Here is a 23,429-nt window from a genome sequence, read left to right as displayed (position 1 = left end):
TCAGAAGTTCAAGACCAGCCTGGCCAACATGGCGAAACCCATCTCTACTAAGAATAAAAAAAATTAGCTGGGCATGGTGATGCGTGCCTGTAATCCCAGCTACTTGGGAGGCTGAGCTGGAAGAGTTGCTTGAACCCAGGAGGCGGAGGTTGCAGTGAGCCGAGATTATTCCGCCACTGCACTCCAGCCTGGGCAACAGAGTGATACTCTGTCTCAATTAAAAAAAAAAAAAAAAAGGTATACCCACACATAGCAGAAACTGTTTCTAAAAGTTGTTTTCATCATGAAATAGTGAAGATGTGGTGTTTTGGGGGCTACCTTTACCTGCCAAAAAAGACTGTGCATGACCAAATTGGTTTAGGTCAATCTGCAACAAGGCAGTAGGCGAGTGGTGCAGGCAGAGAGGGGCCGCCTGGCAGGAGGAAACTTAGGGACTCAGGTGCAAGAGAGTTCTCAGGAACTTGGAAAAAGGCTGGTTTACTAGGGGTGCTGGCTGCTGGGGGTGGTTCCTGAAGGACTTCTGCGCTTCACTGAGCTTAGAATTTATCCCTCCAATCAGTGCTGTTGAAAATGTGCCCAAGAAGTGCCTGGGGTGGGAGAGGGAGCGGTGGGACTCTAGATCCTGCTTTTAAAAGTAAGCTCCCCAGGTGATTTTCAACCCACCAGAGTTTAAGAATACCATTTTAAGCCATTGGTATTGGTTTTTCAAAGTGCTGGGGGGTTCTGGGGGGCGCTGGGGGGCACTAGGGGGCGCGGGGCGGCAGGGAGGGAGATGACTGGATGGGTGCCTTCGCAGCAGGGCGGAGCATGGATGGGAGGGGACAGGTCAGACAGAGGTCAGGAGGTTTTCGGACAGTCCAGATGACAGTGCTGGAAAGGGCAGGGGCAGTTTCAAAAGACACTTTAGGTGGTGATCAGTCAGTTGGCTGGAGTGCCTGGCAGGAGGGCTGGGTGAGGGAGCCAGCAGGGCAGATGACTGACAGATTTCTGGTTTGGGGATAGGATGGAAAGTAAGAGCGCAAACCTTCCTTAGGCTACTGTTGGGTCTGTCCCTTTAGTCTCGGGAATGCGGATGGAAGCACGGCCTGCAGTTCTGTCATTCTCTGGGCCTGTCTGGGCCGCTGCCCCAACCACCCATGCCAATCTGTGTGACCGAATCCCCCTCAGCCCACTCGTGGCTGCCCTTGCTAGCAGCTGCTCAGCCTCTCCAGGTCCTCGGTCCCTGCCTGTGCCATGCCTGGTCACTGATGGGTTCTAGAAGGTGTGGTTTCAAATGAAAAAGGCATTATGTGATAACACTCAAAAAAGGAGTTATTATAACCTTCACTACTTAGTTCCTTTTAAATAAAATAAAGACAATCCCCAAAGTGGATTATGCAGAATAGACAATGAGGGCCGTTTCCCCATGGTCGCTGTTGCCCCAAATCCCTGCCAGATGGCTCGGCAGAGCAGCTCAGGTTTCAGCAAATTGCAGAACCTCATTAGGACTCGATTTCATGTTTTTAGATGCTGTAGGCTCTACATCAGATGATGATGACTTCTGAAACCTGTATGACAACACAATGAAAGCATGCTAGTGACATGTCCAATGAAATCTGAAACAGTCGGTGAATTCTTTGCATATTTTATTTTTCTTTTTTTGATTTCCAACTCACACACATCTGGCATATTTTACATCTTTGCAATAAAACATGGTTACAATAGCTTAAGGAATTTATATATCCAAAATATTTCACCATGATCTCAAGATGAAATGAACTTGTCTTCCAGATGTTCAGTATCCTCCAAATTCTAAGCTACAAACTCAAGATATTGCTTACAGCCTGGTGATGAATAACTTAATCATTACGCTGATTCCCCATAATTTCAGAATTTCATAAATACAAACAACAGTGAAGAAGGAATTCAGTGCTAAAACTTACTAGTACAAGGTGGATAACAAATAAGTAATCACATCAATAAATAATGATATGTTTCTGGTGCAAAGTGCCAATACAAAGAACCCATTATCTTGTTTTATCTTTTTAAATAAATGACTGCAAGTGAGTGTAAATTCTGAGAAAATTACATTCCTGTAACATGCCTCATAGCCCTACCGACACAATATGTACATCTATGACAATACGGTCACCAAATATACAAAGAAGAAACATGAAGAAAGTGTATATACCCCTGGGTGTATAACTTGATCAGTACAATGTATGGAAAATCATTTGATAGCCATCATTTTATATCATAAAAGATGAAATGCCTTAGGCTAAGAATGTGGCTTTCAGTGAGAATTTCACGAGAACCTAAAAGAATAACTTCAGTTATTGTTGTAATAAAGTTTGACTTGTTATTAAAGAAACTAAGCTATTCAAGAACCAAAGAGAAAAAAAAAGTTAGCATCAGATTATCCTCCCCTAATGTATACACACCAAGCCAGTGGGATGACTCTGGAAGAGATGTCCAGGTGCTGGGAAGTTATTACTACAGAACTAACGCCCATGACTCCTATTTATACAAGAAAAACCAGGACCTCATCCCTAAGCCCCCTTTCTGCTGTGTCTTCAAATTATGCAGGGTAGGGCTGAATTTTCTTTGTATAAAGTACCCAAAATGGCAAATAATGGCTTAGTATCCAAATGCTTTATGAGCAAATTTCACTCAGAAGGGATGACTTTAGATTAAAAAGTGCAAACTATATTTTGGTGAAAATGTCAAAAATTACTGATGGAGCCCAAATTCAACCCTTTCATACAAGCTGTGTCCTTGGACAGATCTTTCTGTTTCATAGTGTGAATGCACCTGTTCCATCAAGCCATCAGGAGTAAGGAACATGCAAGTTGTAACTCCACAATAAAATTAAGAAACATTTTGTTCTTTATACAAGGTTTTACTTTTACAAAAGTATCCCTTTTAAATAAGATGCATCTGATGTACAAAGTATCAAACGTGTTTTTTTTTTTTTCTCAGCTTGAAAAGAGGCTGGAAATGGGATGCAGGTTAGGTTCAAAGCTTAAACTTTGTAACAACTGGACACAAGGTTCCTCAGAATTGTCAAAAGTCTCTTGTGACACATCCTACAACCTTTTCTCAATAAACAACAATATATGAAATAATTACCAAAACATCTCCTAATTCATATAATTTACATGATATAAGCTTGCTTGATAGCAGCTGGTGTTCAGTCGTGAAAAAACACACAAAGTAAAATGGTTGCTGACTACAATGTACAGCTATTGCTGGGTGTGATGGAATGTACAAACGGAGGTCGATGTAGACGAGTTTTTTCCACCAGAGATATTGCCTTTCCATGCAGCACTTGTGCTCTCAGCTTTAACTTGGCTTTTGGTTCTTCCTTTATCTTCAGTATCTGTTCTGATGCTCATAATGCCACCGATTAAAATCTATATTAAAAGCTACAATGCTACCAGAAGCCATGCCAGTGATCAGAGTCCTGGAAAAGCAGAAACAGCAGTTAAAAGTGATATAAAATCATTTCTGTGGTTGCTATTTTACACTAGACATTATCTCAAAGTTTGGCATTTTACACTAGACAATATCATGATCTCAAGGTTTGCCAAGTCTTAATTTTGTAATTTTTAATTCATGGAAGTAGCACTGAAATTTCTTCTTGGTTCTGCTGAGAGGAGCACAGTTAGCCCGCACACACCTGGACAGCCAGCCCTGCTGCAGAGCGTGAGGGGCCCACGGAACCACATTTCCAGCCTCCACTGGGTGCCCCATTTCTCTCAGCAATCACACATGTGCCTGTCCGCTGCCTTGTTTTGGGCATCTATTGGCTTCTCTGAGGATATCTGGCATCTCTTCCTATCTCTCTGACCTTTCTTTTCTTTGCCCCCTTGAATCACTCCACCTCTTGTCCTCTCGGTCCACAGTCTCCCTGGACGTAAAGGCAACGACGTATCTTTCTGAAGCCCCAGATGCCGATTTCCCATTGCCAAGTGGAGGTCATTGCCAGGCTGTCTTGTCACAAAACCCTCAGATTCAACATGTCCACCATGAATCACTGGTACTTTCTGACCTTGCTGGTCTTTTGCTGGTTAAGTCACCTTGTCTCCTCTCCCTCTCCCTCCTAACTGATCAGCTGTTCAGCTCTGAGGCTTCTTTTTCAGGGATATTCCTCCCCAGTCCCACTGCCACTGACTGAACTCAGGTTTCAGGATTTCTGTCTACATAAAGTGTTGCTTCACTTTTGATTAGACACCTCATCCAATAAATACCTTTTGAGTAATATCCCCAATATATGTTTATCAGTTTATAATTGATACGCATGCAGTATTCATTATAAAACAACAAAATAATCAAAACCAAGGATGAGGTTAAAATAGAAATAGAAACTTAGTATCTTTCCCCCCTCCATTGAGACCCCCTAATACTACTGCAACTTTGAATATGCTCTTCCATCCACCCTGTCTGTTCATGCCTGGTGAATGGATGAGCCTCTTCTGAGGTCTTTCCTGCCCTCCCCAGCCCTCAAGAAGAGTTCATCCCTTCCTTCTTCTGTTAGTCTGTTCCTGGTGCCCTCATATGCAATGATTATGAGGATCTGAGCTCTCTGGGGTCAGTTTCTTGTTGTGGATCCTTAGTACTTTGCACTGCACTCAACCTATGATGATGGCAGCAAAATGAATACACGAATGAGTAAGAATATCAGGGAAATATTGAAACTGCTTACAAACACAAATCATTTCAAACACTCTGGAAACACACATATATACAAATAGTAACACAACAAACCATTCCCATTTATTCCTAAGTATGGGCTGCAGCACTTTGGGATACTCCAATAATAACCTTAAACCTTCTTTAAAAACAGTCTGGGCTGCAGACCAAACATCCTTTCCCAGACTAAATTAGCTTACAGTGTTTTTCCTGATGACTTCAGTGCCATTTTATTATATTGTGAAGATGCTTTGTTAACTTTATTATGTCTTAATATTTAAAATATTTTAAAACCAATACTGTTATGAGGAATATTACATGTAGTTGGGAAAAACGTTGATTAACAAGCTTTTCTTATTTCTGTTAAATAGCAAAAATTAGAAATCACATGCCATATTCAGATTATAGGGTTGTAGTTTATTTTAAAGGCTTAGGAACTTTAGACTTTATATTTCTAATATTATTTTCACTTTGTAAGAAACCCAAAGGTAAATTTTAGGAAATAATAAAATCCTATTGCAAATTGAGGAACAATGGAAAATCATTATTAATTGATTAACATTCATATCAACTCTTTCCAAGAAAGAGCTGGATTAAAGGATTAACGTGTTTTAAGGAAATACATACAATAAAACAAAATAACATAAATGAGAAACAGGTAAATAAGAACATGGGGGTAAAAAAATTGTTCTGGGTAACGCGTGAGTGCCGCATGCTGTTGAAAGGGAGGCCAGCTACGGCCCACACTATGCACTTTGCTGGAAACTGGTTAGCAAGAAGTAGGTCTCACACTGAATCCCACCTCTGCTGAAAAATACGTGTTTCCCTCACATCATATAAGCCAGGGTGGCCTGTCTGAGACTAGGCAGGAACCTGAGAACAGGGAACTTGGTGGGAGTAAGTTCTATGTCTTGGGCCCTTAAAACATGTCTGGAGGCACCTGTTCTTCATCAGATCCTTTTCTTTTTTTCCTTCTTATTCTCTTCCTCTGTTTCCCTCTCACTAGAATCCTTACTCTTCCCCTCATTTTCCCCTTTTCTTTGCCAGTCTTTCTTTCATTTGGATGCTGGAATTGCACTCACAGCACAATTCACCCTTGGTAGAATGAAGAGAGCCTTCAATGACAGTTCTCAGTGATGACACTTGTCCTTGACGCAGCTCACCTCTGGTCATGGGACAAGTCCATTGCTCTAATGCCAGCATCACATCCAGGGTAAATGTACAGTTGCTTGAAGTCACAGGCCTGCCAGACCTCTACTACCCCATTGTCCCCTCCGGTGACCAGGTTCTGGCCATCACTGCTCAGGAGAATGGCCTTCAGAAAAGGTAAAACAAACAAACAAAAAATAAAATAAAATAAAATACACAACAACCATTTCTCTCAATTTTTCCTCAATAGCCAACTGTCACTACTGAAAAGTACTCAGTACAGTTCCCTTATCATTATTGCCTACTGTCAGTCATTTGTCCAACAAAATCAAGTTCAATCCACAGAATTTCCATTGTGGAATTCATCGAAGTTCTTACATATACAAAAGATCTTATTAAAACCAAGATTAAATTCCCAAGAGAATATTATCAATTTAATCCAGGAAGAATTTGAGCATTAAGTAACATGTTTAGTTAAATCTTGAATATTAATATTATAGAGAATTAAAGAACAAATGGAAGAAACATATTTCAAAACAGTGTTTAATAATGACAACCCAGCAATTATAATTTATTCATGAATGAAGGGTAAATGGGTATATGTAATTTTTGTTTAGGGTTCTAAAGATAGAAATCTTTGAAAATAAACTCACTTTTAATGTTGTGAGGGTGCAGCACTGAAACAATTATAAAAGGAGCTTTAAAAACCCTCCTGAGGGTCTAAACTTTAATCAAACAACAGCTATCATTTCTGAAGTCTAATGCACTGAGTTAATTACTTGCAATTAAATGAACTTTGGGTTTGTTTAAAGTACCAGTCCACGTGAAGTTATATACTTTTAATCTAGAACACATTTATCTGGATAGCACAGACATTCTATTATGAATTATTTAATGTAAAACAATCAATCTTTAATCTCTTGGCTTCAGTCCTACTTAGCACGAACTATGCAGATTTACCCGTGTTGAATCATTGATCTCCATTTGAGCCAAAAGTTTCCCATTAATGCTGAAATTACTGAATCGCCCTCGTTCATAGTATATGATACAGTGGCCTTCGCTGGAGACAGATATCAAGCGTGGGAATAAGCAGTTTTCTGGTCCTTCAAGGGCTCTCAGCAAATCTCCAGTGATGGTGTGGACAAGGCAAGGGCCCTCTGCAAAGTGGGGACATCAATGCCAGGGTCAGTTGGGGATGACAAACGACATACTAGCTCCCACCAACCTGAAAACCTTGCTGGGTGTGCACTCAGATGTGACGGAAGAGGACAGGAAAGAGGTAGGCTGGCCAGGCCAAGCGCTGATGCTACATTTAAACAGAGCAAAGCCAGAGTACCTGCTACATATCACACTCCTACGCCGCACACTTCTTCACCAGGTAAATACTTGGTCTTTTCCTTTGTCAGGTAATATTCATAGTAAAATGGTACAGCTCACAGATTACGTGAGAATAAAAGACTTTATGTGCCATTTTCTCTTAATATGCTTTTAGAAACTTTTCTTGAAAGTTTAATAGAATTATCAGAACAGCTGCTCATTTTCTCAAGTAGCATCAAAATTTTATGCGTTGTACCACATCAATACATTGCCGTCAAGTACATTTTACCTTTTTCTGTCATCCATACACATAAAATGTAAAAGCAAAATTGAGAAAACTTAAGTATTTCAGCCTACAGAAAGATATTTTGTCTTTTAAATAAATGAATAGTGAGGCAAGAGTGTGAAAGGAGGGTAAGGAGTGACATTTGGCTCTGATGGTTTCTGGGTTTTTTTGCCCTTATAAAATAGTGTTGATAACGTAAAAAATTCACTGATCAATTCATAAAAATTGGTCACTATAGTTTGGTATTATATATCTATTCCCTTGTCCCAAAAAGATTTCCACAAAACAATGTATGAATTACGTGTTTATTTTTAATTGAGCTGAATAGACACATATTTTACAAAGCAAGTGACATTATTAAATTTTGTCCTGATTACTAAAGTAATAGACTTGCCCTAAAGAAAATTAGGAAAACACCAGCAATCATCTCTAACATCACACAGCCCCTGTAGGAAATGTCTCTTTCTTGGTGCCTACTATGTGTCACTTATTTTCCTTTTTTTTTTTTTAACTTCACAGGGTAAAATGGTATTACACATATTATTACTTTTTAAAATTAAAAGACTGAAAATATCCTACGTGTCCATTTCTGGGTTATTTATTCTTAGATACCAAAATTTTAAAAACATGGTGCCAGCCTTCAGACTCTATCCATTCTCCGTAGAAAAGCTGAAATGAGCTCTAACAACCAAACCTATCTATCTCATCACCTCGATTAAAAAACTTCAATAGTTTCCTACTATACTCATTTAAAAAAAAAAATTGCAAATGCTTGTGCCCCAGGCCCCTCCCATCCCTTCAGCCTTCTCATTCCTCCAGGTTGTGGCACCACGGTGATACTCCAGCAGCACCCAGGGCTCCTTTCAGTTTCTCCAAGCATCAGGCTCCTTTCTGCCTGGGAGTCTTCCCACAGAGAACTGCTATTTGAGCCAGAACTAGGACCTAAGTTTCCTGACTTCCTGAAATGAAAGGTCTTCTACAAAAACTCCAAAGAGGCTGGGTGTGGTGGCTCACGCCTGTAATCCCAGCAATTTGGGAGGCTGAGGTGGGTGGATCACCTGAGGTCAGGAGTTAAAGACCAGCCTGGCCAACATGGTGAAACCCCATCTCTACTGAAAATACAAAAAATTAGCCAGGCTTGGTTGCGGGCGCCTGTAATCCCAGCTACTAGGGAGGGTGAGGCAGGAGAATCACCTGAACTCAGGAGGTGGAAGTTGCAGGGAGCCTGGATTGCACCATTGCACCCCAGCCTGTGTGACAAGAGTGAAGGTATGCCTCAAAAACAAAACAAAACCTCCAAAGAACCAAGTAATCTTTGTTTCCTTTCCACCAACCTCTACACAGCCCCTGGCCTTATAAAGAAAGGGACTTGAAGAGGGAGGGGATCCAAGGCCGTGTCTGATGAGTGACATGACCCCCCACCTCCCCCACTACATCAGGGACACTTTCCCCTTGTCTTTTACATGTCCTTTACAATGGCTGCATCATAAGAATACACTGTAATTTATCAGTGTTCTGCTTAGAACACTGTTGACCACAAAATACTACATAAAATTTTATACATATTTTATATTAGTGCCAGTAAATATTAATCATAAAACTAAACATCTACAAATAACTTTGGGATACCATTTGTCTATGGGAAGCTTCCTGGAAGAAATAAACTGACAATCATGCTTAGTGTGAGAAAACAGTCATCTTCTAGACATTGAAAATGAAAGAAATGACTTCTGACCTTTAGCACCACTGATAACAAGCCCAAGTTCTGCACAGACAGAAACACAGACAACTTCATGGTCATGGCCTGTGAGGACGGCTCTTGGTGCCGGATAGTCACCTGCAAGAAAACAGCAGCAGTGAGGCACTACAGACCAATAGCAGGGGGAGAGAGCAACACCAGCAATGCAATATTCAAAAAATACCCATGTTTATTAAGGGCATTATTATTAAGCTGTGTGACCATGAGCCAGTTACTTAACCTCTCTGCTCTCCTCTTCTGTGAAATGCGCATAACTAGCGAATCTATTATACATGCTGTTTAGATGACAGGAGAAGTTAACGTATGTGACATGCTTAGAACATAACGAGAGTGGTAATGGCTATTCTTTTTCTTCCATTATTGTTATGAAACAGGTATAATGCCTGCTAAGGCATTTATCTGTGTTACATCATGTATTTATGGTCATGCTCTATGAGGTAGGAACTCTTACTACCCCTAGTCTATAGCCTAGACACCCAAGGCTTTGCAAGGTGATTCAACTTGCCCAAGTTCATACAGCTAAGGGTTGGAATTGAACCTACTTCACTTTATTAGTGCGAACCTAGCTAAAAAGTCCAGCTGAATTATATCCCAGAGGCATTTTCACTGCTAACTGCTTTCATAAATTGAAGGACTTAGAGAATGTTATGCCTTTTGTAAAAAGTTCTATATTTTTCTCTTCTTTTATCAGAAAGAAATGAGCTTATTCTGCATCACCCATATAGGTTGTTCTGTTTGCGGTCTTTCTTTTCTAGCACTTGTGTTCTTTGCATGCTTGTCTGTTTTTCTTTGTGAATTCCTATTTTTGGTGGGGTAACCACCCCCGATCCCCTATCTTGTCTCTCAGAGAACCACCCTGTACTTTGGTCTTGGTGCCCCTCTTTCCTAGAGCTGCCTCCTAGGTTGAACTACTGGCCCTCACTGGGGTTGGGGGAAGTTAAATGTTCCAGGGCTGGCAGATGCACCTCCCCCTGAATAGCCCCTTCTTTGGCACTTATGGGACCTCTGGGTGCTGGCCAGCTGGACTGCTGCTCCAGTTCTCTGCCCACAGTGGCTAGAGGGAAGCCACAGAGAGTTCATGAGGAAAGTGCATAATCACAAGGCCTTACCCAGTAAGACGCCCCACATCTTCCACTCTGGTCGGCCAAGAGCCCCTTCCTTAAGACCTGCCTATCTTCTCTTAAGACCTGCCTATCTTCTGTCTCCCCAAGGATTTCTCAGTTTTATTTGCATTTTCTCAGACCCATCAGCTCCAATTTTTTTGAGGCATCTCTTAGATGGAGTGTGGGAGAAGGGGGACAGCAGCTCATGCTAGTTTGCCATCTTCTTCTGAATACATGGATATTGCTATAATGTGTTTTGACTATTGGTAGAGTGTCCATTTATAATGTCAGCAGTCCTGGATTTGTCTGAAACATATTTATATAATTTATAAAATTGTGTTTCACACTGCAGGAAAAAGGTGAAAAAGAAAAAAAAATTGTTTCAAAGATGCCCTGGGCTTCCTGGTAAAATAAGCTTTAAGCATTGATAAGAGTTTTCCAAACAAAGGAAATCAGCAAATCAGAGATATCTGCACCCCTGTGTTGACTGCAGCACTATTCACAATAGCTCAGATATAGAATCAACCTAAGTGTCCAACAAATAATGAAAAGATAAAGAAAATGAGATATATTTACATAATTGAATATTATTCTGCTATAAAAAAAAAGAAATCCTGTCATTTGCAACAACATAGATGGAACTGAAGGACATGAGGTTAAGTGAAATTAGCCAGGCACAGAAAGACAACTGTCCCATCTTCTTACTCATATGTGGGAGCTGAAGAAATTGATCTCACAGAGGAAATAAACAGAATAGTGGTTACCAGAGGCTGGCAAGAGTGGTGGGAAGGTGTTGGTTAATGGGTAGAACAATACAGTTAGATAGATACAGTTAGGCAGAAGGAATAAAATCTAGTGTTTGGTAGCAAAATAGGGTGACTACGGCTAATAATTTATTGTACATTTCAAAATAACTAGAAGAGAAGATTTGGAATGTTCCTAACGCAAAGAAGTGATAAATGTCTGAGGTGTTGGATATCCTAATTACCCCAATTTGATCATTACACATTGTATCCTTGTATAACATATCCCATCAATATGTACAACTATTATGTATCCATAAAAATTAAATCTCTAAAAAAGTATTCGTAAGATTTTATGTGTAATATCAGGTTTAATTTTTCTAAATGATAATTTTATCTTGGAGAGACTAGCACACTGGAAAACCCTGAAATTATACACTTAATTCATTTATATAAAATGAATAGTTTTGGGACCTTTCCCTAATATGCTATAGAAAAAATAAAAAGCAATCTGATCCTATTGCAGGGAATTGAGAAAAAAATGTATAAAAATATTCCTTATGCATGTTATACATTTTCTGCTAGGAAATGAGTTTTTCAAAGGCTCATGTCTGATTTAGAGAGTTTAAAATGTTTTATTTTTTTCATTACAATTTCCCCAGATCATCTGAATAAACTGTGGAACTTAACTATTAGGGGGTATTGTTTAGGGCCCCTGAAAGCACTGTTTCCTTCTTTAAGTGAAAGGCAAATAAAATGCCATTCCAGGCTTTCTGAGTTGGGAAACCTGCAGCGGCAGGAAAGCTTGTTTCCTATATTTCATTTCATTGCTAGGGACAGATGTCACACACCCCAACAATCATTCAAAATCCTGGGAATATTCTGTCACTGTCACATCACAGTTGATGGATGTAGCCCAGGGTTAAAGGGCCCAGTGCAGAGGGAGGTGCAGGTGGACCGCCCCTCTGAGGGCCACCGCCGTTGCCCTCAGCCCCACCACTGCCTCCACAGAAGCACTCACCGTGTGCTGGAATGACTAGAACTGATGAAGAACAAACACGTCCAATTTTTAGATTCCTTATAGACATGCATTTGGAAACTCCGAATATTAAAAGGCTTAAAATAAACAAATTCCATCCTCCTTTTATCAAAGGTCATTTCAATATTCTCAAAACGGATGATAAAAAAATATACTAGTATTAGATGCTGCTTATTCACATAGGAGAGGTTTTTTAGTGAGATGGTCTCTGGCTTTTAGAGAAATGGCCAAAGTAAAGAACTCATGGTTCTTATTTTAAACCTCATTTGTGGGACACTGATATGCTGGGGAAGCTGTGGTCTTTCTGATTTAGAACTAAACAAAGCCAGTGGAGTTTCCAAGACCTCTGCTCCACAGTGAGAGGATGAATCTCCTGATAAAATCTGATTCAGATTTTATTTCTGACCCTGGGGAAGTCACTGCAGAATCATGGCAGAAGATATTTTTATTCATGTTTATACTTAGATAAAATATGATGGAGTTTTGAAAGTTAAAATCCCAGAATAAGGGATTTAGTCAAAGGGTATGGTAGTTTCATTACTACTATGATTTCAAGATTTATTTCAACATATTATGTTAGAAATTTGCTGGAATAGCTGAGAAGAGCGGTATCGGTCAGGAGTCCCTTATCAAGACCCCAACTCCTCAGCCACAGGCAGGTGCTGTGGAGGTCTGTTCCAAGTACCAAATACACTTGGACCCGCGTTTCCCAAGGTCCCAAGATAATGCAAGTAAAAACATTCTGTGGGTTGGAAAATGTCAAATTCACCCATGATGTGGTTTCATTTCCTTATGTACTCACAGAGTATTCAGTGAAGAATGGAAGATAGATACGGTGAAATTATTTATTCATTCACTCTAACTTCTTTTTCCTCTTCAGAGATAACAACGACTACATTTTCCTCTGAGCACTGCCACTGCAGGACAACCTCTTCTCTTGAAGTCCTGAGCCCAGATCTAGGTCACAGTACATTACTGTCCTACGCTCACCTAAAAACAACTAATAGTATCATCCACCTCCCCTTCCTCAGGAAGCTGGGCTCTGCGTAAAGCCCAGACACCCCCTGGTTGGAACCTGAAGCTCTCTGATCAGAACACATTAGTCGCTCTGTATATATTGCTTCCAATCTAGGCCAAAGACCTTTCTTGAAGCCTTAGTCCCGTAAAAGGAAAGGAAAAGCTGAGGCCGAGTGGCAAGCAGCTCCCTTCTCAGTCTGGAACCCTGGAAAGTCTACTGGTGTTAGAATGAGGGGATGGGGTGGATGAGTGGTCTACTGCAGAATGGGCTCTGTGCCATCGATGTTCCAATACATCCATTACCATTTGGTCCTCAAAAAGCCCTGCAAGGTGACAACTATTGCATATGGAGCTACGCTTCCTCTGATCTTAAAAAGATGGTTTAACATATGCTAAATCCTAGCTAAGATTCTTTGCTCCGAGAAGTGATACAAACTTGTTTAATGTATCTAAATCTAAATACACTCTACAAATCTCTCTGGGCTATCCATCGCCCATGCTTTCATTTCTTATAGTAGCACTGGTTAGTGGCAGTTGTGGAGCTGGGCACCAGGATAGTCTTTTTAAAAGAAGCCTGGATGCAAACAAAGAGAGGGATGTGATTTGGCAGATGTTTGGTGACAGGTTGTGGCTGGCAGGAGGGTCAGTGTCCAGAGCTGAGGCATACACAATGGGAGCCCAGAGAAGGTGTGTGTGCACAGCTGGAGTCTCCTTTGCAATTGGCTTCTCCTTTGACAGTCTGCATAATGCCCGTACACGAGCTAAAAGACTTATTCTTAAAAAGTGGAATAGAAAAGCATAATAACAATGTGTTATACAAACTACCCAATGAATATTTGTAGATTAGAGTTGAAAAGATGAACGGTAAATCCTCTTTCAAAGTTTCACATGGCTATGATTTAAAAATTTTTGTATGTATGCATATCAAACTCTCTATAAAGCACCTTATATGTGGTATAAACATTAAAACTACATTCTTTAAAAGCAGATTGGCTTTTGAGCTGAAGTCCCAATGTATATTGAGTGTCTGTTGAAGAGACAACAATATTAACTTGCCTCTCTTGTGACTATCTTGTTGGAAGCTACAGCACGTAATGAGAAATGTGAAGTCCCAAGATCAATGAAATTTTGGACTCTAGGGATTCCACAGGAATACCATTGATCCTTTTAAAGAACACCAGTCAGAGATGGGTTGTAATATATTGCAAAGAGAGGCTCAAGAGGATAAGCGGCCAAGTCCAAGATACCTACCTGACAAAAAATTCAATCAGCTTTTAGCACAAATTGCCTGCTCTGCTCTGCTCTCTTTCATGCAGTAGGCTGCTTCCAATTAAAGTGCGCAAATTAATTTTTATCACTTCCAAATTAGTTTCAGAATTTGTGTAAAAGTCTGTTTCGGATGAAAGCATCTGTCCTTCACATCTTTGCAATTCTGTTATCTAGTTAGGGACCTATTTAAAGTCTCCAAGATAATTTATACGTTCAAAGCCACGAGTTTGAAAGAATAACAATGAATAATATTATAAAATACATTAATAAAGCAATGATAATTCAACTCTAACCTACACTAGGTAGACTTTGCTTATCTCTTTTATGGTCTGAGACTCCATATCTGATAGTCTGCTTACAAATATTTATTATCTTTGTGACCAATTCATCACAATGGTCAAAATGATTAGAAAAAGACTAATATTTCTGAGATGTCTGCATTCTTCACAATATATTTGACACAATAAAACCATACATACTTTCTATACCTGCCTAAAAAGATTTCACAAACATGACATTTTTTCTTCATGGAATTAATAGAGCTATCGATTACAATATAATAATGACAATGCAAGAGAAACAAATATGTTAAAGTCAGTTGAATTTTATCTTGAGAAGATTTTAGTGATATGCCTGTAAAGGTTAAATGATAAATCCTATCATTTCATGATGTTGTGATGAACAGGTGTGATTTGGCCTCGGTGACACACAAAGCAGTTCCATGTCCACACCAAGGCCAATCCCTTCATTATAACAGCTACTAGGATATTATGTTACATGCCAGGACTTGCCACGTCAAAGATTGGTTAATACATACAACCTCCAAAACCTAAGGGCATTGTGTCACACACTTTAATACAAATTTAGACATAACTAGCTTTCTGGTCTTGAGTATCAATGTATTATGAGATAGAAAACACATATGGCCTGCTTCTGTGACCTGTGAATTGGAAGCTAGAGTAGATTAAACTGGAACAGAAGAAAATCTCTTTCACATTGTGAGTTTTCTGATGGCAACAACTATGTCTATGTCAAACCACAGGCAGGGCACTGATACGGCAGTCAATTCAGTGTGTGCTGTGACTGCCTGAAAAAAGAGTGAAGAGACCGACACAGATGGTTGCCCTAGTCAGGCATATATATGCTACTAGGTTAGCTTTTTAAATAGATAAGTGGGTCACAAATCAGTCAGTCAATCAATACTAAACCTGAGATCACTTTTTTACTACTGTGATCATCCTTATGGAAAAAAGCTAAAACCAGTTTTTTTCATAATCATCAATTTGATGTAAAGTTAAGCATTTTATGAATGCTTAAAGCATGGTACAAAATATTATCGGATAACAATTCATGATTCATTTAACAAATACTTGACATCCTCAGTATATCCAAGCAGGAGAAACAGTTTGTGATTAGTATAAAAGTAGATTCTTGTAAACTCTAGAAAGTCAGAGGTTGTGACTTTGCAGCATTCCCAGCTGCTGGGATAGTACCAGGCTCACAGTAGGCACACAGTAGGCACCCAACACATACTGTTGCTTGACTAATACTTTAGGTGCTTATCTTGTTTATTCTAGAAGAGCACTTTTCCCTTTTATTAATGTACCATACTACGTATGTTCACATTAAATATCTAATAAAGTCTTGACAGGATGGATTCTATGAAAGTGGTTTAGGTTCATAATGATGACAACAGCTTTTGACTAAAAATAAATTCCTATAGATGGAGGTAATACTGAAAAATACATATTGATAATTTTGTCATAATATCTTTAAGATAATCTTGTCCTTACTTAAAACTAAAATATGATACTGCTTTTTAACAAATATAATATCCATATTTTTGTTCTTAAGAATTAAAAAAGCATTTTGTATTTACACAGCTCCTGTTGTAAGGAGCTTTAAATAATTTAAATATTATTGTATTTAACTTTTCTTGCTGACTGATGTACCAAAGCTACAATTGATAGTTAGCCATCTTTTGGTTTAAGAGATCATTAGAAAACACAGTAGTGAACATAGATAATTACTATAATTTAATATTTTTCTTTAATATTCTTTACCTCCTAGCAGTACATTATATAAAACATCTTATCTCAGCTACCAGATGGCAGCTTTTAAGAAATAAATCCCCTTTTTGGAAATAACACTTGCATCATTTCTGGGCTTCATTTTGAAGATGGTAATTAATTAGATTTAAAGCTCTATTCTGTTTCTTTTAAATTTTTTCTAACAAGTTCTAATTTTTATCAATGTATATGAAAGATACTACACAGACCTGCTGCTTAATTAAACTTTTTAAAGAAATGCTACACTATTATGGAAATAAAGACAATTTGGAAATATGTGAACATATATTTAGATAAAATATACTTGATAATGTACCATTCTTGAGAATAACAAAGCCATCGCTGGTAGGTCATATGTCTTATATACATGTACACATACGCATACATAGGCATACTAGAATTCTGTTAAAAATGAATTTTTTAAGGACATGGCTTTACAAAAGAGTAAATAGGGAGATTATCTTACTGGTATTTAGAGCATAATGTTTGTTAATAACAGAATTGGTAACTAATTATTTGAACTGGTTGGAAATCAAGCAACATTGAATATCTTTTCCCTCAAATCAAGATCACATCTTGTTCAAATTTAGAACAGAGACTCGTATGTACAATAGACACTCTTGTTCAGTAGCTATGCCAAGAGGCATATGCTATTTTACAATACACCTAGTTTCTTCATCCACTGTTCAACTCTAGCTACGGGCAACAGGAATAAAACTTCACATAACATTTGGACATCTAATCCAATCTTCCACTATCTTCTCATACAAATATATTTCTCCATTCTCTCCTGTACTATGATGGGGCCTTTGTTCTTATCCATCCAAAGCCATTTCCTATTTTTGCGGTATTCCTGTCAAAATGCATAAGGGTTGGGGGGATGGAGTGGGACATGAAGGGTGGGTGTGCAATTCAGTTTCCACCCCTAGCTGTCTCACAGGTTGGAACTGACCAGAGAGGCAGCAGCCAGCCACGCAATGTAACATGGCATCTTGTAGATTTCTTATCTACTCTTATAGTATTTTAGTTGTAGATGCACAGGTTTCCTGAAAAATTTTTATCTCTGTTGGGTTATAAGTATTCCCCAAATTCATGTTTCAGTTTATTTTGGAGTGCTGTGTAAGCTGTGACAATTTGAATAATCCTGGTTTGAGTACTTGCCATTATCACTTCACAGAAACCTTTCTATATTTTACAGGAAAGTCATGCATTTGAATGAACTATTGAAAGCTTAGTTATTAAAAGCCCTAATTATTTCTAGCCAATCTCTTATCCAGCTCTTCAGTCATTTAATTTATTGGAAACCTATTATGTATATTACTATGACAGGAACTGAAGATGGAAAGACAGACACTCATTATCTACTTTAGTGTTTTCTTGGGGCAGCAGTCCAACAACTAATAACTAACTTCTCTTAACATAAATAAAAGTTTCCTTGGAAAAAGAAGTTTGAGAGGCTGTGGATTAAACAAGCATCAACAAATTTATTTGTGTAAGACTTTCAGAGCTTATGTAGAAAGTTTGAGTATAAACACTGTACCCCAAAATTATTTCATGAAGGAGTCCAGCCTCTCCCAACGCTTTCTTCCTATGGGATATCTTAGGGTGCACTGTGGAATAACTATCACTTGAGGAATCCTCCCAAGCAAGGAAACTGTCTTATTCAGTTTTTGCATCTCCCACAATGCCTCATGTGAAGGGGGTACTCACTCACTGTTTGCTAAACGAATAAATGGAGAAATTTACTACAGTATATATGGTAGATAGCAGTTAGTGCCCTGAATGAGACACAGGCAAAATCTTCTGAAAATTCAGAGCAGGGAGAGATTATTTTCAGCTGAAAGAAATAATATGAGGTTTAATGGATAAGGTGAAGCTGAAGAAAATTTCTGAAGGATGGGGACATTTGGCGACTGGGCTGCTGAGCAGAGGGTCTGGGTAGGGGACTGGTGAGGGGATCTGGAAGTCTCTCCATGTTGTAGGTGATAGTACTGCTCATTTTAACACTTTGAACATAGCTACGTTCCAGTACAGATTTTGGCCACTTAAGCTTTCATATTTTAAAATCCTTACACCTCAGGAAAAAACTATTAGGAAAATCAAAAAGGCAAAATATATTTAAATAAACTATAGTTTGATAGGACAAATTTGATACAAACACTCACTGCTGTTAGGGTTGTCTCCTATGATATGGTGCCGCCCACTCCAGTACCAGAGCAGCAGGGTGGCATCTCGAGATCCGGACACTATGTAGCAGTCCCCACCAATGTATGACTCAGACCTGGCCAAGCACGTGACCACATCCCAATGGCCAAATACAATCTGAGTCAATTTCCCTGCAACACAGAAATGACAGGTTTGCTTCATTTAGTCTTTTCTTCAAATGGTAATAAGTGTAACTTTATCAGATTTTTTTTTTAAATTTTACCATATTTTTAATTTTATTTTACCAGTTTTGTGAAAAGTTCATCTATAGGCTGATAAAGTTACAATGTTATTCAAATCTGGCTACAGGTTGCTTTCTCGCATTGCTTTTGAAAACTGATACAAGAATGTCACTTGAGATTTTTAAAGAAAAGACTTTATAAAATAACACAATCACGATTTTTCTCTTCAGGATTTGGGCCAGACCAAGGGGAGTTTTAGGATCTTTTACTGCATATGAATTTGTGGGAAAGAAACAATAGCCCCATTTGTCCTATGAATTCTGGGATCATGCTAACGTTCGGAATACATGAAGTTATAGTTAGTTACTTTGCTTACAGTGTGAACATTTAATTTGAATCTTGACTACTCAAGTTGGCAAATGATAAAAATGCCTACATTAAGTATGATTTCATATTCAGCTTTGGTTTTAACAATAGTCATTTCGAAGAGAATATGGTGTTTCATAGTTAGGATTACCTGTTTCTGTAGAATAAACTCTGAAGCTCTTATCCCAGAATCCACAGATAAGAATATAGCGATTATCTGCTGTTACCACAAAACAATGTGCATTGATTTGTATACTCTGGTCAACGAGGTCTGTGATCTGCCGTTTGTTTACACCTGAATTATTGGCTAAAAGTAAATGGAAAAAAGCATTTGAAGAAAGATTCCATATGAGTTTTGCCAAGCACTCAAAGAAGGAAAACAATACTTTCATGCTTCATTTATCCAGAAATAGTTTTTTTAATGGTATGAGATTATTAAGATTCTCCCTTGAGGAATATAAATTTCCTTAGCAGTAATTATTTATGAACCACATTATGTATTTTAAAATTATGCCAGAAATTTTAGTTCTCCCTCCACCAATAAAAATATGAGGAATTCAAGACAATTAATTTAAAACATAATACAATATTTTAATGCATTTAATTCTTTAGATGTTCACTATATACAAGTTCATTAGTTTATAAGAATCACATGAAAACTAAATATTGTATGAAGTATGTTATTAAGGAAGAGATATATTAATATTTGCCCCCAGTCTGTCATTTTCGGATGGTATTTATAATTCCTGTGAAAAAGGAGGGTAGAGATTTGAGCAACGGATGTTGTTACGTGGGCAGCCCCACAGGGAGCTTCAGGTCAGCAGCTTTACAGGCCTGGATTGTCAACAGACAGAAGGCCTTTCCAGAAAGGGCTAGCAGGGGAGGAGAGGAACAAAAAAGATGAGAGAGGGACTGGGGAGGAAAGAGACAGGCAAAGAATCAGTGCAGAGCCCTGGGATTGAATCTGAATAAAGTCAGGAACTCAGAGACACCATCTGATTTCCCCAGTGCCTGTCTGCATGCCAGCCTGTCCCTTACTGCGCACCATCCTTTCAGGATAAATCCCTGGGCTGAATTCTTAAACAGAAATGCAGATGTAGAAGGTAACCACCACTCTCTAACACCAGTTAAATATAAGTAATACTATCTGTAGATATCTACTAACAGTATAAAAATAATTACTAGGAAACATAAGCAATAAAAATATTATACACAAAAGTCAGTAAGGACAAGAAGACCAAGGGTCCCAGGCCACTTGAAAACTATACAATTGGTCCTTTACTAATTAGAATAGACCTATTAATTTTTCCATGGTTACACATTAGCTGTATATTTCATTGTCAATGTCTACTGGAAAGAGAAATAGCTAGACTAGACTAATAATATTCTTAATCCTAAAGCTTATAAGCTCCCAAAGACATGTAAATGGTATTTTGTGTATGGGTATAAGTAACTAATTGAAACATCTGTATCTTATCTTATTTCCAGGTTCAACGATGAAGGATGAATTTGAATCTAAGAATAAGAGGCTGGGCGTGGTGGCTCACGTCTGTAATCCCAGGACTTTGGGAGGGCCAGGCAGGCAGATCACTTAAGGTCAGGAGTTCGAGACCAGCCTGGCCAGCACAGTGAAACCCTGTCTCTACTAAAAATACAAAAATTAGACAGGCGTGGTGGTGCACGCCTGTAATCCCAGCTACTCAGGAGGCTGAGGTGGGGGAATTGGTTTAACCTGGGAGGCGGAGGTTGCAGTGGTCTGAGATTGCATCACTGCACTCCAGCCTGGGTGACATAATGAGACTCCATCTCAAAAAAAAAAAAAAAAAAAAAAAAAGAACCTAAGAATGAAACACCTTGACTTTAATATGTAGCTTAATAATTTTTCGTAGCATTTTCAATTTTTTTCTAATTTATCTTACTAATCATCCAGTGATATAGATAGAACAAACATTATTAAAAATTGTCTTACAGGTATGAAACCGGAAGGGCCTCGAAAGACTAAGACGCTAGCTCTGGATCAAATGGCTAATAAATATGTACACGATTATTTAAAAATATTTTGAATGTCTGCTGCAAAGAGTTATAGCTCATCAGTTTGCAATTCATATGAAACATTTGCTTTACAACATGTCAGTTTAAAAAAATTCAATGATAAAGACTGCCAGAGGTGGCCGGGCGCAGTGGCTCACGCCTGTAATCCCAGCACTTTGGGAGGCAGAGATGGGCGGATCACGAGGTCAGGAGATCGAGACCATCCTGGCTAACACGGTGAAACCCTGACTCTACTAAAAATACCAAAAATTAGCCGGGCGTGGTGGCGGGCGCCTGTTGTCCCAGCTACTCGGGAGGCTGAGGCAGGAGAATGGCGTGAACCCGGGAGGCGGAGCTTGCAGTGAGCCGAGATCGCGCCACTGCACTCCAGCCTGGGCGACAGAGCGAGACTCCGCCTCAAAAAAAAAAAAAAAAAAAAAAAAAAGACTGCCAGAAAAGATGTTCTTCAATATTAGCTTCCTTTTTTTTTTTGAGATGGAGTCTCGCTCTGTCACCCAGGCTGGAGTGCAGTGGTGCCATCTTGGCTCACTGAAAGCTCCGCCTCCCGGGTTCACGCCATTCTCCTCCCTCAGCCTCCCGAGTAGCTGGGACTACAGGCGCCCGCCACCACGCCCGGCTAATTTTTTTATATTTTTAGTAGAGACGGGGTTTCACCGTGTTAGCCAGGATGGTCTCGATCTCCTGACCTCGTGATCCGCCCGTCTTGGACTCCCAAAGTACTGGGATTACAGGCGTGAGCCACCATGCCGGCCCTTTTTTTTTTTTTTTTTAAATTTAAGTTCTGGGGTACATGTGCACAATGTGCAGGTTTGTTACATAGGTATACATGTGCCATGTTGGTTTGCTGCACCCATCAACTTGTCATTTACATTAGGAATTTCTCCTAATGCTATTCCTCCCCCAGCCTTTAGTAATCTTTTTGAATCCTTATATTTTAAACAATACTGAGCTGTTAGAGAACACTTTAGGCTGAAAGAAAATACAGTTTGGAATTATTTGCCTTATTTATAACCAACTTAAATGACCTCCAAAAATATCAAGAAACGATTGCTTTAATACCAAAAAGTTCTTAGATGGCATATTATGATTTACACAGCTCCTTGATGATAATTTGATATTATTAGCATTTTAATCTTGTGGTAGAAAAAAATATTGTTCAACTATCTTATGAAAAATAACTATATATGAATATATGGATAGTATCCATGAAAATTTATTCTTTTTTATTAACATACCTATTAATGGATCCATTTCAATGGGAAGATGGTGGGCTTGATCCAAGGAGTATCCTGGAGCTCCTCTGAGGCCTAAAGATTAAAAAAAGAGAGAAAAACTAACAAAAAATTCTCAGAAAGAAGGGATTTCCTAATGGGTAGTGTTTTATGATGATTTTACAAAATGCATATTTGCTTAAAAATGATTTGATAAATTGTTCTGATTCAGTTATACTATGTGTCTCTGTAGACAGCCTTACAAAATAATCACCACAGGGACTTCAGGTTTCCACTTACAATGTACAAGGCTGGGAAGAGTTTTGTTTCTGTTCTAATGATGAGAAAAAGCTGGCTAAATAGAAGATTGTAACATTTATTGAACCCATCAAAAAGCTAAGGTCATGAGCAATCAATGAGCCTGAAATCAATGAAAGGGCTATGCTTCCAAGCAGGGATGGGTATGAGGCTGGGCTCACCTGGGGCAGGACACAGGAAGCTGAAATCAATGAAAGGGCTATGCTTCCAAGCAGGGATGGGTATGAGCCTGCGCTCACCTGGGGCAGGACACAGGAAGCTGGGGCTCCCATCCAATGGGGCCTTTTTTTCAACATGTGACAAGTAAATGGAAGGTATAAAAATTGGGCCACACCTAAAATCTTAATCTCACTAAAAGCTACTTTCAGAGGATTAATGTTTAGAGCTTGATGAAGTTCATTAGTCATAGTTTTCCACACGTGATTATATAATATATACAACACTTTTGAACAATTTTAAATAAAAATTTAGTCCTTTATAGTTTTTCTCAATGCAAAACATTTCTAGAGGCTGTCTCCTGAGAATAATACAGTCATATATTTTCCTTAAGATATGTGCTGCCTATCTCTGATGGAATGGAAGTAGCGTTACCTTACGTTGATAATATCACCAATAACCTTAAAATAGGTGCACTTAGAAACTCTTAGGAGATAAAGCTAGGATACAAATCACT

General features: G+C 38.9%; 1 protein-coding gene across 3 annotated transcripts in view; it reads right to left on the bottom strand.

The window, feature by feature from the left end:
* Positions 1–1,611: 1,611 nt before the first annotated feature.
* Positions 1,612–23,429, bottom strand: part of NBEA (neurobeachin) — a 707,824-nt gene continuing 686,006 nt past the window's right edge. For all 3 annotated transcript variants that reach the window (XM_008952234.4, XM_008952238.4, XM_063595707.1), the window contains 7 exons: positions 22,463–22,534; positions 19,327–19,482; positions 18,588–18,758; positions 9,159–9,260; positions 6,781–6,977; positions 5,835–5,986; positions 1,612–3,442 (listed from right to left, as the gene is read on the bottom strand). In XM_008952234.4, the coding sequence (XP_008950482.4) occupies positions 3,352–3,442; positions 5,835–5,986; positions 6,781–6,977; positions 9,159–9,260; positions 18,588–18,758; positions 19,327–19,482; positions 22,463–22,534 (941 nt within the window). In that variant the 3' untranslated portion in view covers positions 1,612–3,351. The remainder of the gene's footprint in view (positions 3,443–5,834; positions 5,987–6,780; positions 6,978–9,158; positions 9,261–18,587; positions 18,759–19,326; positions 19,483–22,462; positions 22,535–23,429) is intronic.

This window comes from Pan paniscus, chromosome 14, assembly GCF_029289425.2.
Source record: "Pan paniscus chromosome 14, NHGRI_mPanPan1-v2.0_pri, whole genome shotgun sequence".
NCBI lineage: Eukaryota > Metazoa > Chordata > Mammalia > Primates > Hominidae > Pan > Pan paniscus.
This window is presented reverse-complemented; position numbering and strand designations above follow the sequence as displayed.